The sequence below is a fragment of the Phoenix dactylifera genome, chromosome 11, assembly GCF_009389715.1.
Source record: "Phoenix dactylifera cultivar Barhee BC4 chromosome 11, palm_55x_up_171113_PBpolish2nd_filt_p, whole genome shotgun sequence".
Taxonomy (NCBI): Eukaryota; Viridiplantae; Streptophyta; class Magnoliopsida; order Arecales; family Arecaceae; genus Phoenix; species Phoenix dactylifera.
The window spans coordinates 16644656-16658107 of NC_052402.1; the positions used below are offsets into that span (position 1 = coordinate 16644656).

The 13452-nt window shown below is 34.3% G+C and overlaps 1 protein-coding gene across 3 annotated transcripts; it reads right to left on the bottom strand.

The window, feature by feature from the left end:
* Positions 1-1316: 1316 nt before the first annotated feature.
* On the bottom strand, positions 1317-12345 carry LOC103714773. Of its 3 annotated transcripts, none has more exons than XM_039131774.1 (4): positions 12152-12345; positions 11971-12025; positions 5476-5636; positions 1317-1646 (listed from the first exon to the last, which is right to left on the bottom strand). In XM_039131774.1, the coding sequence occupies exons 1-3, from the start codon at positions 12246-12248 to the stop codon at positions 5477-5479; spliced, it is 312 nt and encodes a 103-aa protein (XP_038987702.1). In that variant the 5' UTR covers positions 12249-12345; the 3' UTR covers positions 1317-1646; position 5476. The 3 variants fall into 3 exon arrangements, with proteins under 3 accessions (XP_038987702.1, XP_008800398.1, XP_008800399.1); XM_008802177.3 differs by lacking the exon at positions 1317-1646 and adding an exon at positions 5059-5348; XM_008802176.3 differs by lacking the exon at positions 1317-1646 and having other exon boundaries at positions 5052-5636.
* Between the last annotated feature and the right edge of the window lie 1107 nt (positions 12346-13452).

Consider the following 13452-nt stretch of genomic DNA (forward strand, 5'->3'; position numbering starts at 1 on the left):
AAACATATTAGATCGTTTGACAATCAGTGCAAGCAAGTTCATAAAATAGTGGATCAAATGATTTTTTTCATATAACTAGCTAAAAGTTGGCTCTGCTTTAACTTTTTCGGAGCTAAAGCTTTCTTCATTTTGTTGGTTTTGTAAAGCAATAGTATTTTATTTCCTTTTTATTTATTTTTATTTTTTACATGATTTTGTGAGTATCATGTTGTTGATGTTTTATTGCCTTTCTTGTTTTTTTTTACTTCTTTTATTTGTTCGATGAATATGATTAGGCTCCATCAAATTATTTTGAAATAAAACATGACTCAGGAAAGCTTAAGATTTGTTTTTTTAAAAAAATATAGTGTTGCTATTGGTTGGTTGATGAAGTTTTTCAAACTATTAACCACATCAAACAAGTTATATAAAAGATTACCACACAACTGTTGCTATTTTTCTGATGCAAAGTCTTGTCTTGGACCATTCATTCTAGACATGTCCACTTTTCCACATCAATAGATAATTTGATTAATAACAAGTACACCTCTTTTAGTTTTTTTCATATAATTCTTGGAAGAAAGAAATACATCTGATATTATTTAAAGCACGTTCATTCAAATATAATTAAAAATAGAATGCTTTGGAACCTCAAAGCCCAACAGCAACATCACTCGGCAAGATACATCAAAAGGGAAAAAAAAGAAGTAAAAATAGATATAAATATAAAATTATAAAAAAAATGAAAAATATTTCCAATAATCCTAACCATCCATGCCTCCTGTATCATCGAGATGCGCAAGGTGCTATCACAAATGCTTAAGAAGCGAAGAATTCGTTGCAATTTCCCCCTTCTTTTCTCCAACGTTCGGCTATTCTCACACGCAATGACCATAGCACTGATAGCAGTAGGCAAGAAGCGAAGACTTCCACGCAAAGAAAATTAAATCTATCGTCCGATGCCAATCAAATGGCTGTAAGGCGTGGAAGACACGTCGGGTCCCACTAATTCGACGTATTGGTGCGGTGATGGGACGTAGAAATCTGCCATATTACTTTTCCATCGTTCCGGTGTTCCCCTGTGGCCTACCATCAGGATCACGTCCGTGATTATTATGATGATCGGACGATATTGACCGTCCGATCTAGTAACTAAACATCTTCTTCAAATCCTAATGGCCATCGAATCTGCTGATCGATCAAATGTCCCGCACAAAGTGCATTTTGGAATTCCATGCCGATGCTGCACCGTCGCAGCAAAATTTCCTCTTTTTTTTTATAATATTTTTTATTATTATAAGACGAATGATTCAAACAACTCTAGCACAAACATATCAAAACGATCAAAAAAAAAAAATAGTAACTCCTAGCGCATTCTAAGCAGCTCCCTCTCTCCAACCCACTAGATGCCCCAAAGTATTTGGCCACATACGAGACCACTCAATCTACGACCCCGTTGGCCTCTCTGTAAACATAGCATAAAAAGCCACGCTGCCACTAGTCATGGCCCGAATGTCTCGAAGTAAAAGATGACACCCACCCACGCCACTGCTGCCTCCCTGGATCCAGCCGATAATCGTAACTCAGCTCAGCCTCCAGGATCAAGAATGGCCCAGACCAGTCCATGCCGCCCTCAGCTCAGCCTCCAGGACCGAGATATCGAAAATCTAGCAACCACCAGCAGCAACCATCCAAGAGTTCAGGCCTCTGATGACAAAATCAATACCTCTCCTCGTACCACTATTTAGAGCACATCCATCAAAGTTGATCTTGAAAAAAAATCTCCTTATTTTTAAGTAACCGCAACCATAGCAGTCATCTTAATTCTTTTTTTAACATAAAAAATAACAAATTTCTAAAGAATTATCCAAATATGAAATGGAAAAAAAAAATCAACTTCAGTAAATAGCCTTTTTTTTAAGTAAAAATCATTTGGTAGGTTTAAGTATTCCTGGATAGGTTTAAGTATTCCTTCAAACCAAACAACTTTTTAACATGTTTTCAGTAAACATATAAAGAATTTGAATTTTTTTTTGCGTAAATACCCTTTTATAAACTTAAATTTGCATAAATACCCTTTTACAATTTATATTTATTTTTTTCTTTATAAAATACTATTTTTGCACAAATGTTCCTAATATAACGGTTTTTCTGACAACATTAATAAAAACCATATTTATTTTAATTAAAAATAAAATAAAATTTTAAAATTATATTTTTATCTTCCATCACGATCGTCTTATAAATTTTTCTTTTTGCACATCCACCCATTAAGAATATTTTAATCATTTTAATTTGAAATCGTTAATTGTTTAACAGCATTAGATAGCATGGGTACGTATGCAAAAATAAGGATAAAAAAATAGTAGAATAGCAAAACAAGTATTTTAAAAGGGTATACATGCATATATTAATTTTGGAAGGGTATTCATGTAAAATTCCATATTTAGAGGATATTCATACAAAAAAAACCAAAATTTTTTTGAAAAGAGCCATATGTGGTGGTAAAAACTAAAAACCTTGCATTATAAAGTCTAATGCCATTTAAACCTTGCATTATTCATTGTCTCCTATACTTGCATCGCATGTGAGAGTCCATCATGCTTTCAAGCGTTATCTTTATATAAAAAATAAAAGAAAGGCAGAAGGAAAAGAAAAGGATCTTTCCTAGTAGCAAGGATTTGCTTGTTGGTTTCTTTTAGCCTGCGGAAAATTTACGAAGATGGTGAAGTCATTTCGTAGGTGGCAAATACATCAAATTAGGAGGCTGATGCAACCATCATCTAGAAAGCAACCTTATGTTTTTAAAACGAAGTCACTTTCGCATAAGAGCCGGTGGGAGTTCGGCTATTGGCCTCCATGTTGCAGCCGTCCTTGTCAGCCATTAAGCCTCTTTTTATTAAAGCCGTAAAGTAATCAAGAACTATCAGGGCTCGTTTGGTTCGCAGGAAAAGGAGGGGGGAAAGTATGGTCAACGGGAAAGTAATGAAATGCCTCTTGTTTGGTTGGAGTTTTCAAAGGAGAGAGATGGGAAAGTTGTATTCCCATGGAAATATGATTCCCATATTTCATGGGAAAGTCTTTCCCATGAGAAACATGGGAAAGTTACTTTCCCATGAGGTGGGAATCACTCCTTTTTTATTTTTTTCCAAAAAGACCCTTCAACATTAAAGAAGCATTAAAGAGGCATTAAAGAACTAATTTTTATTAAGGGCATAATAGGAATTATACATAACTTTCCTAGGAAAGTGGATGGTCAACCAAACATGAGCACTTTGGAAATTTATCACTTTTCCATGGTTAACCAAACATGCCAAAAATACTTTCCTAGGTATCCTCTTCCTAGGAATATGATTCCCAGGAATCATATTCCTAGGAGGGAAAATACTTCCCGCGAACCAAACGAGCCCTCAAAGTAATGTTTGTTTATCACAACTCCAAAAGAATTTTAAGTTTGATGGTGACAGAAACTCTAGAGATGTTGACAAGAATAATGCTATAACAAACAATCGGCAACATCATCATGAATAAACTTCATTTAATGTTTGAAGAAACACAATATGGTTATGTTTGATAACTAATCAAACCATGGAACAATTCCATATTTCCGTAACATGCGGAGTTGACAATAAAATCCTTCTTTCTCAATGGTATCCACAAATCATATACTGCAAACTGTGCATCTCTGGAAGGCTAAGCCAAAACTATTGTTGATGAAAACTTATTATATCATGGTGAGGGAACTAACTCAACATATGCATGGAAAGATGGCTGGTTTTAGGTAAATGGGTGTTGCTTAAGACAAACATATCCGGCCCAAATCTCACATCAAGTTCCTTTTATTATATATCCCTCAGCTGAAATGCTGGGCTACTTACAGACACATAAAATAAACGGGTAATCTAGAACGTCAAGTGAACACTTGAACCATGACTTTATTTAAACAAGGTTATTGTGTTATTATGATCACTTATGTAATAAAACTAGTTTTGTCATAAGGCAGCAATATCCGTTTGATAAGTTATGTTTTGGAGTGTATTGTTGTTTGCTAGCTTATGATTTGAGGATATGTAACGGGCCAAAAAATTTGTGTGAGAACATATCTAACTAATCCACGGTAACCGCTACTTACCTATTGCAAAAGGACATATTAATCCATTTCGTAGAATAATTTAATCCACACCTCATTATCATACGGTTTCTTTGAGACATTCAAAGGTCCCCACTTTTCCAATTAGTAAGAAACCCATAAGTTTTTATTTTTAAACTGCTCAAATATAGGAAAGGATTTCTCCCACCCGTGATCTTCTTGCTATCCCATAGGCGTAGATTTTACGGCCTTTCAGCTGGTTGTGATGATATAAAAATTGTGATTTTTTTAGTGTTGCATCAACTCAGTGGTTGCTGTCAGTCTATGAGATGGTTCTTACCAAAACCAAGCCCCAAATTGGACCCATCAATCACCAAGTTGCTTGATCATTGGCTAATATTTAGGTCTCCCTCTTAGTTTCAGTTCCCTTTGTATCCATCAATCCATGTCCGAAGGCAGGAGAGAGAATAAAAAGGAAAAGACCTGTATCACTGCCTTAAATCATACGCTCCAGGCATATGTGGTTACTTCAAAGCTAACAATGAAAGATTACGTATCCTAAAATTAAAGTAATTGTATGGGCTACTGGATAAAGTGATAATTCCTAAAACATCTGATAAACTGACTCAGCTCCAAGACAAGGTCATGTGCCTCAAGGATCAATATATGTGATTCTTTCCTCAAGACTAACTTGGATGTTCTTAATTTTTCCTTCATGTTACTCTTGCAAATCTTCACGACATTGCCATGGTGTTGCCGTTGCAAGACTAATGCAACAAAGGTCGTGAAAGGAACCATGGACGCCATTCACTCCTAATTCATATATCTTTTTTAACTTTAATGCATATATCTCTGCTTATAAACTTTCAATGGAAATCAACTACCGGTCATTCAAGACCTTGAGCAATTAATATCTTATTTGCTTTTAATAGTGGATTTTTTCTCAGCCATTCACTCCTAACTCATGCAGCTGCTTCTTTTGTTTCTGATTATTAAAGATACCTTCCCATTGTTAACAAAATAGAACTTTAATTTGTGAATAGTTATGCAGTAAATTGCCACTCAACTTTCCACAACAATTAGGCACATATTTGTTGTAATAGTAACTACTATCAAACTAACAACAACAAAGAATTATGAACTTCATCTAGCTATGACTAGGCTCTCTTTGCCGAAAGTCTGGGCAAATGACACAAATACTCATTTAAGATGCTGTTGAACTTTCCGTTCCAATAAAATGGGTCATCACTAGAATATAGACTTGAAACAAGCAGTCAACCTGGCAATGAGAACCACAAATGTAATGTCTAAACAAACTAAAGCACACGCCAGAAAAGTAAACCAAGTGAGAACGACAATGATCTGATACTTCTATATGATGCATGCAGAGGCAAAAGTATGCTTACATTAGTCATATAACGACTTAGCAGATTGAATTCTGCCCATCTTGTTTTTGTTTCTGGAGAGCTTCTCCTCATACTTTTCACCGACTGTGATGGCTCTAGCAATCGCTTTTAGCTTCCTGAGGTTTTTGGATCTTTTCACTTGCACTGTTTTCTTGATCTTTCTGGTTTCCAGAATGTGTTTGGTCAAGTCAGGTGTAAAGAAAAGTCCAAGATGAAAAAAAATATCTATACAAAACCAGAATCCTACAGCCATGCTATGAAAGTACAAGTTGGGTGCAATCCTCTACCATGCTTTTTGGAAAAAGGAATTTAAAAGAGAACAGAAGGTCCTTGGGAATTAAGAAGAAACAGAAACATTCTAGAAAGGAACTTACAAATCACGCTACAAAATTATAGGAGGATGAACAATTTTCAATACAAAGAGAATCTAAATCCAAATGACATGGTAGTTGGAAGCCTAAAATTAAATGCTAGCATCTCAAAGAACCGTGCTTCTACGGGATCATTTTGTTCAGTAAAACAAAACAAGTCTTCAGCTTAGTTTTCCACGGGATATGTTTGCTCGCCTTGACTCTGGTATGCGATTTGAATTAGTATTCCATGGGACCAGAGTGGATACAAGACAAGACCAGAAAAAAGGAAATCACGGAGACACCCTAGTCAACAGTAGACACATCATCACAGGGAAGAAGTCCTTTCCCCTTTTTATACCTCTGCATTCTTCTTCAAGAAAATTGCAGCAAGATGGTAAATTATAACTTTCAGGACTCTTGACTTCAAGTTAAAACTGCAGTCGAGAACTCCCACTAGGAGTCCTAGCCTCCTGAGTTTCATTAATATTATTATCATATTTTACTTCATGATGTCTCAGATTCCTAACGGTGTTGAGAGCAAAAGAAAAGAAACGAAAACATACGAAAAGGAATAAGAGGCTATTTCCAAAGAACAATCAGAAGATCAAGTCATTTTCTTAAATCGTGGCCAACAAAAATCAGATAACAAGCTTGATGTTCATTTTTCACATCAAAATTAAAGAGTTAAAAAGAAAAAGTTTTGTGCTCCCCTGTTATTTTATGATGCCTTTTTTTGTACCAATAATTATGATGAATTTAAGCATGAACCAGTGGATAAGGAACATAGACATAGTTCTCTTTAGTGAACAAATGGAAGGAAAAGTACTTACTAACTTTTAGAAGTTGAGTAAATTCAACGCCCACTGGGCTACAAAGACCATAACTTGTCCATAGAAAATCCTATGAATAAAAGGATAAACAAAGTGCATTTTCTGTTCCAGTTTCATATTTTGCAAATAAAATATAATAAGAATAAAAAGATAATTAGAGGCATCACACCCCTCTTTTGAAAGGGATGTCAAGATGCACCAGTAACTGTGCATGTCCTAGAGAGGTCACACCCCAAGATTACTGTTATTACACAAATCAGATGTAGCTACAGACTTCAAAACGAGGCCATGCCTAAAACCAAAATTGTCCTGCTAGAATTTTCCTTAGACCTAATATTAAAATACATTTCATAAAGCAAAGTAGGTTAAACCTCAAGCATAGCATACATATAGTGTGTTCTTTGCCAAGCTCAATTAAATATCAAAATTATGAAACATACCAAAATTGCTCACCAGCTCACTAGATCACATTGTACATCATGTTTCTGAATCAAGCCTACCAGCATAGTTGCTTGTTAGTAAGACTAACATGTTGTTTTAATACTTAAATGCCTCCCCTCAACTTTTTAGGACATCAAAAGTTCAATCCGTATAGAACAGTCAATAAACAGGATTTTATACTTTATCAATAAGAGAAGCAAATCTACTGATAATGAAAATAAGCAGAGAATTCTGAAAACTAAAGGAACATTGTCATAATACAGGACTAAACACACGCTCACACAAGTCCTCACATATCATTTAAGCTCCGGCGTTCTCGCCAAACTAAGGGTCCAAATCCATTCAAATCTAATCATAGGTACCACAAATACAATCACAAATACCATGATCCGCCTACGGACAACCCCAAAAGAGCCTATACTGTAGTGTCCCTTACACGTCATGAATTGAGTTCGCTCCAATACCGTTTGTAATAACCTTACCTAAAAAAGCTAGTCGGAAAGTATTATTTCGGTTCCTTGGCCCTATATAAGTATCCAATACATGGCCAATGTGGGACTACATATATGCATGCACTCCTCACAAACAGCAAGGATTCAATTCAAGGAAATAAAAGAATGAAAATAGGTCCCAAAAAATACGCTCCCCAAATACACTCCTTTTCTCCACATGATTAATCCACTTTAAAGAACCTCCTCCCTAATAAAATCATCACATAGTAAATTGGACATAAATAGAACACGAACACAAATTTAGCATGACGAAGTCAACTTCGTAAATTACTACTGGCAAGCTCCTTCTATTGGTAGTCAAGAGAAGCACATTCAAAAAAAAAATATTACATGCCCTTTATGTTTGAAAAATATGGAGGCATTGTAATAAAACCTCATCTCAAAATCATGAGAGTATTTGACGACAAGGGGTCATTATTGCAAAATATTCATAAAGGAACTTACAACCCCTCCGCAGAAGTCTAGAGTAGCAACAATTTTGAATTCAATGCATCATATCGACCACATCATCTGCAAAATACATGGCCTATCCTTCTCTATTTACAAAGATCTCGACACGAAGAGTCCAGATTCAAGCTTTCAATTGATCAAATCTGACTATCCAGCCCAAAACAATATAAAATCAGGTGCACTTGTCAGACCATTAGAAAGCCCCTTGACATGCCCATCACCTCATCCGAAAATTTTCCAGAAGTACAAAAGCCCTACACAGCTGCCGTATGCTGTTTCTAGAACCATAGCAATAAGGGGGAATTGATGAATTGGATGACAGATTTAATGCTTCCATTGACATAATACAAATCCTAAACAAACTCTTCATTTTATTAAATCAATTGCCTTCTGATATGGATTCCAAACAATTAGAAGTCGTAACAAATAATTTTGGATTTTGAAATTTCAACAACCATTTTCTTCTTATTTTCATCTTCTTCTTCTTTTTGCTACCTTTACCACCACCTTTAGCGAGCAGCTCCAATATTAAAAAGAAATCAAATATTATCAGTCTTTGCCATTTCAAACATGAGAATTAAACAGACATGATCCATCATTTATTCTTATTCTTTTTTTTCTTGATTTTTTTCCTGCTTAACTGCCAAATCCATTACAAATCTGATAGAATACTTGATCAATCCTTTTGATCTCCTGAACTATACCTTATTCTTCCATTTATCTTGACCTTCAACTCACCAATTTTTTAGTACACATTCTACCATTCCATTGGGGCAAATCCTTCAAATTCCACTGGCCAAATTATTTAAAATCTGTTCAAGAAAAGATTTTTGTATAGTGTGACATTGTTTTCCTACAAATAGTGATTCGCAGATGGTTGCATCAGTACGCCTCTCTCCTGATTTCCTAGTGATGGCCACCCTTCAATCTAACTCTTTAATATATTATGATTTGCTTCTTCTTGTCCCTCTCCACAGCGTGTACATAACGATCATCTGAAACCTCTTGCAATAACTAAAATCACTCGCTGACAATTAACTTGGTATTGTTACCCCAGAACCATCAATGAAACCCTAAATAGTGTAAATACCGTATTAAGTGGAGTAATTACCGTATCAACATCCAACTTATGTGTTTTGAGCTTGTCATCACCGTCATCCAACCTTCCAACACCATCAAGATCCTCTAGAAAAATGCAATTCAGTGTTTTAAAAAGTGGTTACAGTATGTGGCTGTCAAGAAACTTGCATATAATATGTGAAGTATCAAGGCTACATATGAGGGCACACACATGGTTAGTAGTTTTTAATTATATAAAAATAAATAAAATACATTAAATACAACAAAAATAACAATCATGATAGTATTTTTTTAAATAAATAATATCAATTTTGATAATAGTAACAACTAATGATTAGTGCTTATCAACTAGTTCATAATACTAAAAGTAATATTATAACATAATTGAAACCCATATTCAACCTAACCATCACTTCGGACATGCTCCATCTGCATAAGCCCACATAAGATTGGGCCATCTCATATAGCTAAGTGGGCCACATATGCAGTCATACATGCTAATTGAGACACATATATGGACTAAGTGGATTGCCTTTTTGACATATATACGGTATGACCATACAGTAACCGTATATAGACAAGACAGTGTGGTTAAGTAACTGCATCCGCATATACAAACTCTTGCACCACATTTAAAACATACCGATGGAACTCAAAAGATTTCGAGGAAAACTTGCCAACCTCTTTGGATGACATGAAAATCTTTGAAAAGCTGCAGACAACTCCTATATCTTTCTAGAAAAAGGAGAATGAAGATGACACACGAAGCTCTCAAGAGATTGACTAGGTTGTTGTAAAATAATACACACCCGATAATCTTCAAAAGGAAAGAAGAATTGAATTTAGTTGAAACTGAGAAGTCTGTTAGATTGAATAGCACTAGATAATTCTAATGGTTAAAAGCATAATGAAAATGGGTGAAGATTCAAGCATAAGGTAAAAATCGAGCATGATAGTAACAAGTGTGAAGAGATCGCAAATAACAGGACAACTACAACAAAACTGACATAAAGTGTATGGAGACTTAAACAACCAGAAAAATCCATCTTGGAAGAAAGTCATTCAAATCATGAACAAGTATTCAAGGCTTGAGTGAATTCTTGCCACAAGAGAAAAAAATTATCTTGTAAAACCAAATTCTGCAAGAAGAGAAAACTTATGCTACATACCACTCAAAAGAAATTGAATGTGACTGAGACTTTCCCCTGTATTTCTTATGACAGATCATAAAAAAGAAAAAAACAAACATGACCCCTAAATCAAGTAAATGGGACAATAGTCAGCATAGCATTAATACTTGTTCTCCGTTTAAGGTAAAACAAAAATGTGCATAAATAATTGTGTAATCATTTTTTACCTACAATATTTCCAAATTTTGATAAGCCTTATATTTAGTTAATCTCTACTTTAGCAAATTTCACACAACTTGAATGTCAAATGCTTAATCCTAATGCTGCCACACATCATTCCAGAAACACCTAACATTTGCTATCCTCAGGCTCTTAAACTTCAATTAAAACCTATCAAAGTTGTCACCCTGCAGTTATGCCCTTTTGAAATCCTATGAAGGAGAAATGATCTTGATTTTCTTCTTTAACTTGTAAACTTTCATTTTTGTTGGCATTGTATCATCTGCTTCAAATGCAATATGAACTTTTCTAAGCTCAAAGATGTCATCACACTAATCCTACATTGCTGAGTCACTAGACTCTTTTATTGAGTTACATGAATACCATTCATCACCATCTAAGCATACCATTCTGCTTTGAGTATGTATACAAGCCTTTTTGTTCTGATATTGGTTGTAAATTTCATGCGATACTGTAGAATTTTGATCCTTGTGACATAAGAAGATCATGGTGATCTTTCAACGAAGACATAAGTACCTGCTAGCTTAGTGAGGCAGCGTATGAATTTGCTATACTTGTAATGTTGACCAGTCAGCTGCAATTATCTAAGAACCTAAGTTTGCTCGACTTCATCTTCTTCAAATTTTGTCAGACACTTCATCCTTGCCAAACAAATTTGCATGATTAACAATAGGATCTATCAGACACCCAACTTCCTCATAAGAGAGCAAACAATCAAGCCCCCATACTTAATTTTCTCCAACACATAAATCCTAAAAAAAAAAGAAAAAAGGCTATTAAATCAAAAATTAAGTCACATCATGTTATAGACTTATAGTCCAGTTTCCCTCTCTACAGCCTGCCCTTTTCAATTTTCTGCAGTAGTACAGGAAAGTATACCAACTTCTTATATACACTTGACCTCTGATTAATGCATCAGGCAAATAAATGACTAAATAATATCCATGAATGTACGATACAACAGTATATAAAACATCTATAAGATACCAACAACCCCTGAACTTCTCACATGATCAAAGCCTTGATACCAAAAGGGACGAATTCAATATGTGACCATAACTTATCCGTGCACAAACAATATCACAGATTGACATAATAGCCCAAATGACCCTTCAAATTCTCAAACAATCAAAGACCTAGACTTTGTTTCACAAACATTAAAAGGGCAGAGCAGCATGGCTGGTCTTGCATAAATGAGAATTGCTTAATTATTATGGCTATGTTTCCCATCTATCACCATCACCATTTCTCAACACTCGCTCATGTATTTAAACTTCAAATTCCTATGTAAGAGCATTGCTTTGGTTGCAACCAACCTAGTGCTGCCATTAAGCAGCAGCGAGTCAGCAATGATGATTCATTGAAATAAAGAGGTAGCACAACATCAAATGAACCTCCAATTTCTACCAATTAAACGGGAAAACGGAAAATTTTGGGTTTTAAGGTAAGGAAAGAATACCTATCGGTGGCACCAAGAGCTGGATTCGAGGGTTTCCCTTCCGATGTGTCCATTGCTGCATCAAAATTGTTTTTTCAGAATAAAATGAATAAGCTAACATCAAAAAGCACTGATAGCTGAACAAATATCGGAAAAAGGAAAGATAGAGCCAAAAAAGAAAAGGGACACGATGAGCTCTGACCTTGAGGAGCATCTATGGAGCCCTCTACGCAGATATCCATGGAGACCGGGCCGTTCTTCTTCTGGCTGTTCTTCGTCTTGTTCCTGTTCTTCGCCATGGCTAGGGTTTAGGGTCTCTTGGCGGCAGAGCTCAGAAAGAGGGGCTCGAAACGTCGGCGGGTCGAATGGAAATTTCGCGTATAAGCCTCGATATTATCAAAGTTAAAAAGGGAAATTATTTTTTAAGAAGAAAATTCTTTCCACGGCCACCTCCGTTAATCCAAACATAAAACCCTTTTGTCACTTTGGTTTGTTTTTAGTTCCTCAACCAGCCCGGTTCATGTTGTATCTTCGGATCATATTTTGCATAGAATTCAAATCACTCCAAACCCTATCACATATATATATATATAAGAAAAATTATGAAGCAATCCAATAGATCATTCTGGTAAAAAAAAATAACAACTTATATGGTGCATAAATATTATTTTTTATATATTTTAAATAATTTTTAAAATATACTGTAATAATATAATAAATTATATTTTCACATTATGTAGGTTTGTTAAAATTATTATGGTGTCCTGATTATGATATTGCAATGGCTATTACTTGAGCTGTGAAGTAAATGATATATGTGCAATCTAAAGCATAGGTTATATTAAATTTTAAAGTTACAGTTGTGTCAATTAGCTTGAATTTGAGTGAAAATTGAATTATATATAATTATTATATATCATATTAAAAAATAATAAACTAAAAATATATTTATTTTATATATTTTTATTATACACAAATTGTCATATTATATTAAATAAAATTAAATATTAGCTACATTAGTTTCAATTGTTACATACATTCTTTTTATAATTTTTATAATGTTTATATATTAAATTAAAAATTATTATTCTACAGCCCGCAATTGTTTGTTTGCATTTTCATTACGAGTTTCCTTATCCCATTGATTTAATTAATCACAGATTGCAACCCTAATAATAATAATATAAAATGTGGAAAGGTATTAATATGTGGTTCTATAATACATTGATTTAATTAATGCATGATTTTCATCTTATTAATGATAATATGGAGTGCGAGAAGAATTTAAAATATGTTATTCATATTAGTGCCCATGTGGCGAGTGGAGAGTTCACAGCCTCTTTTTCTTTATATATATATATATATATATATATATATATATATATATATATATATATATATATATACATATATTAGATGGTGCAAGCTGCAGCAATTATGAAAAGTTTAGAGTTCTCTATATTTTTTTTATAGTAAAATTTTATATATATACATTAAAAAATA

Coding starts and splice junctions, on each gene's coding strand:
- LOC103714773 (XM_039131774.1), bottom strand. CDS start 12,248: ATGGCGAAGAACAGGAACAAGACGAAGAACAGCCAGAAGAAGAACGGC. Junction 12,026..12,151: donor CTCCATAGATGCTCCTCAAG/GTCAGAGCTCAT, acceptor ATTTTGATGCAG/CAATGGACACATCGGAAGGG. Junction 5,637..11,970: donor GCTCTTGGTGCCACCGATAG/GTATTCTTTCCT, acceptor TCTGGAAACCAG/AAAGATCAAGAAAACAGTGC.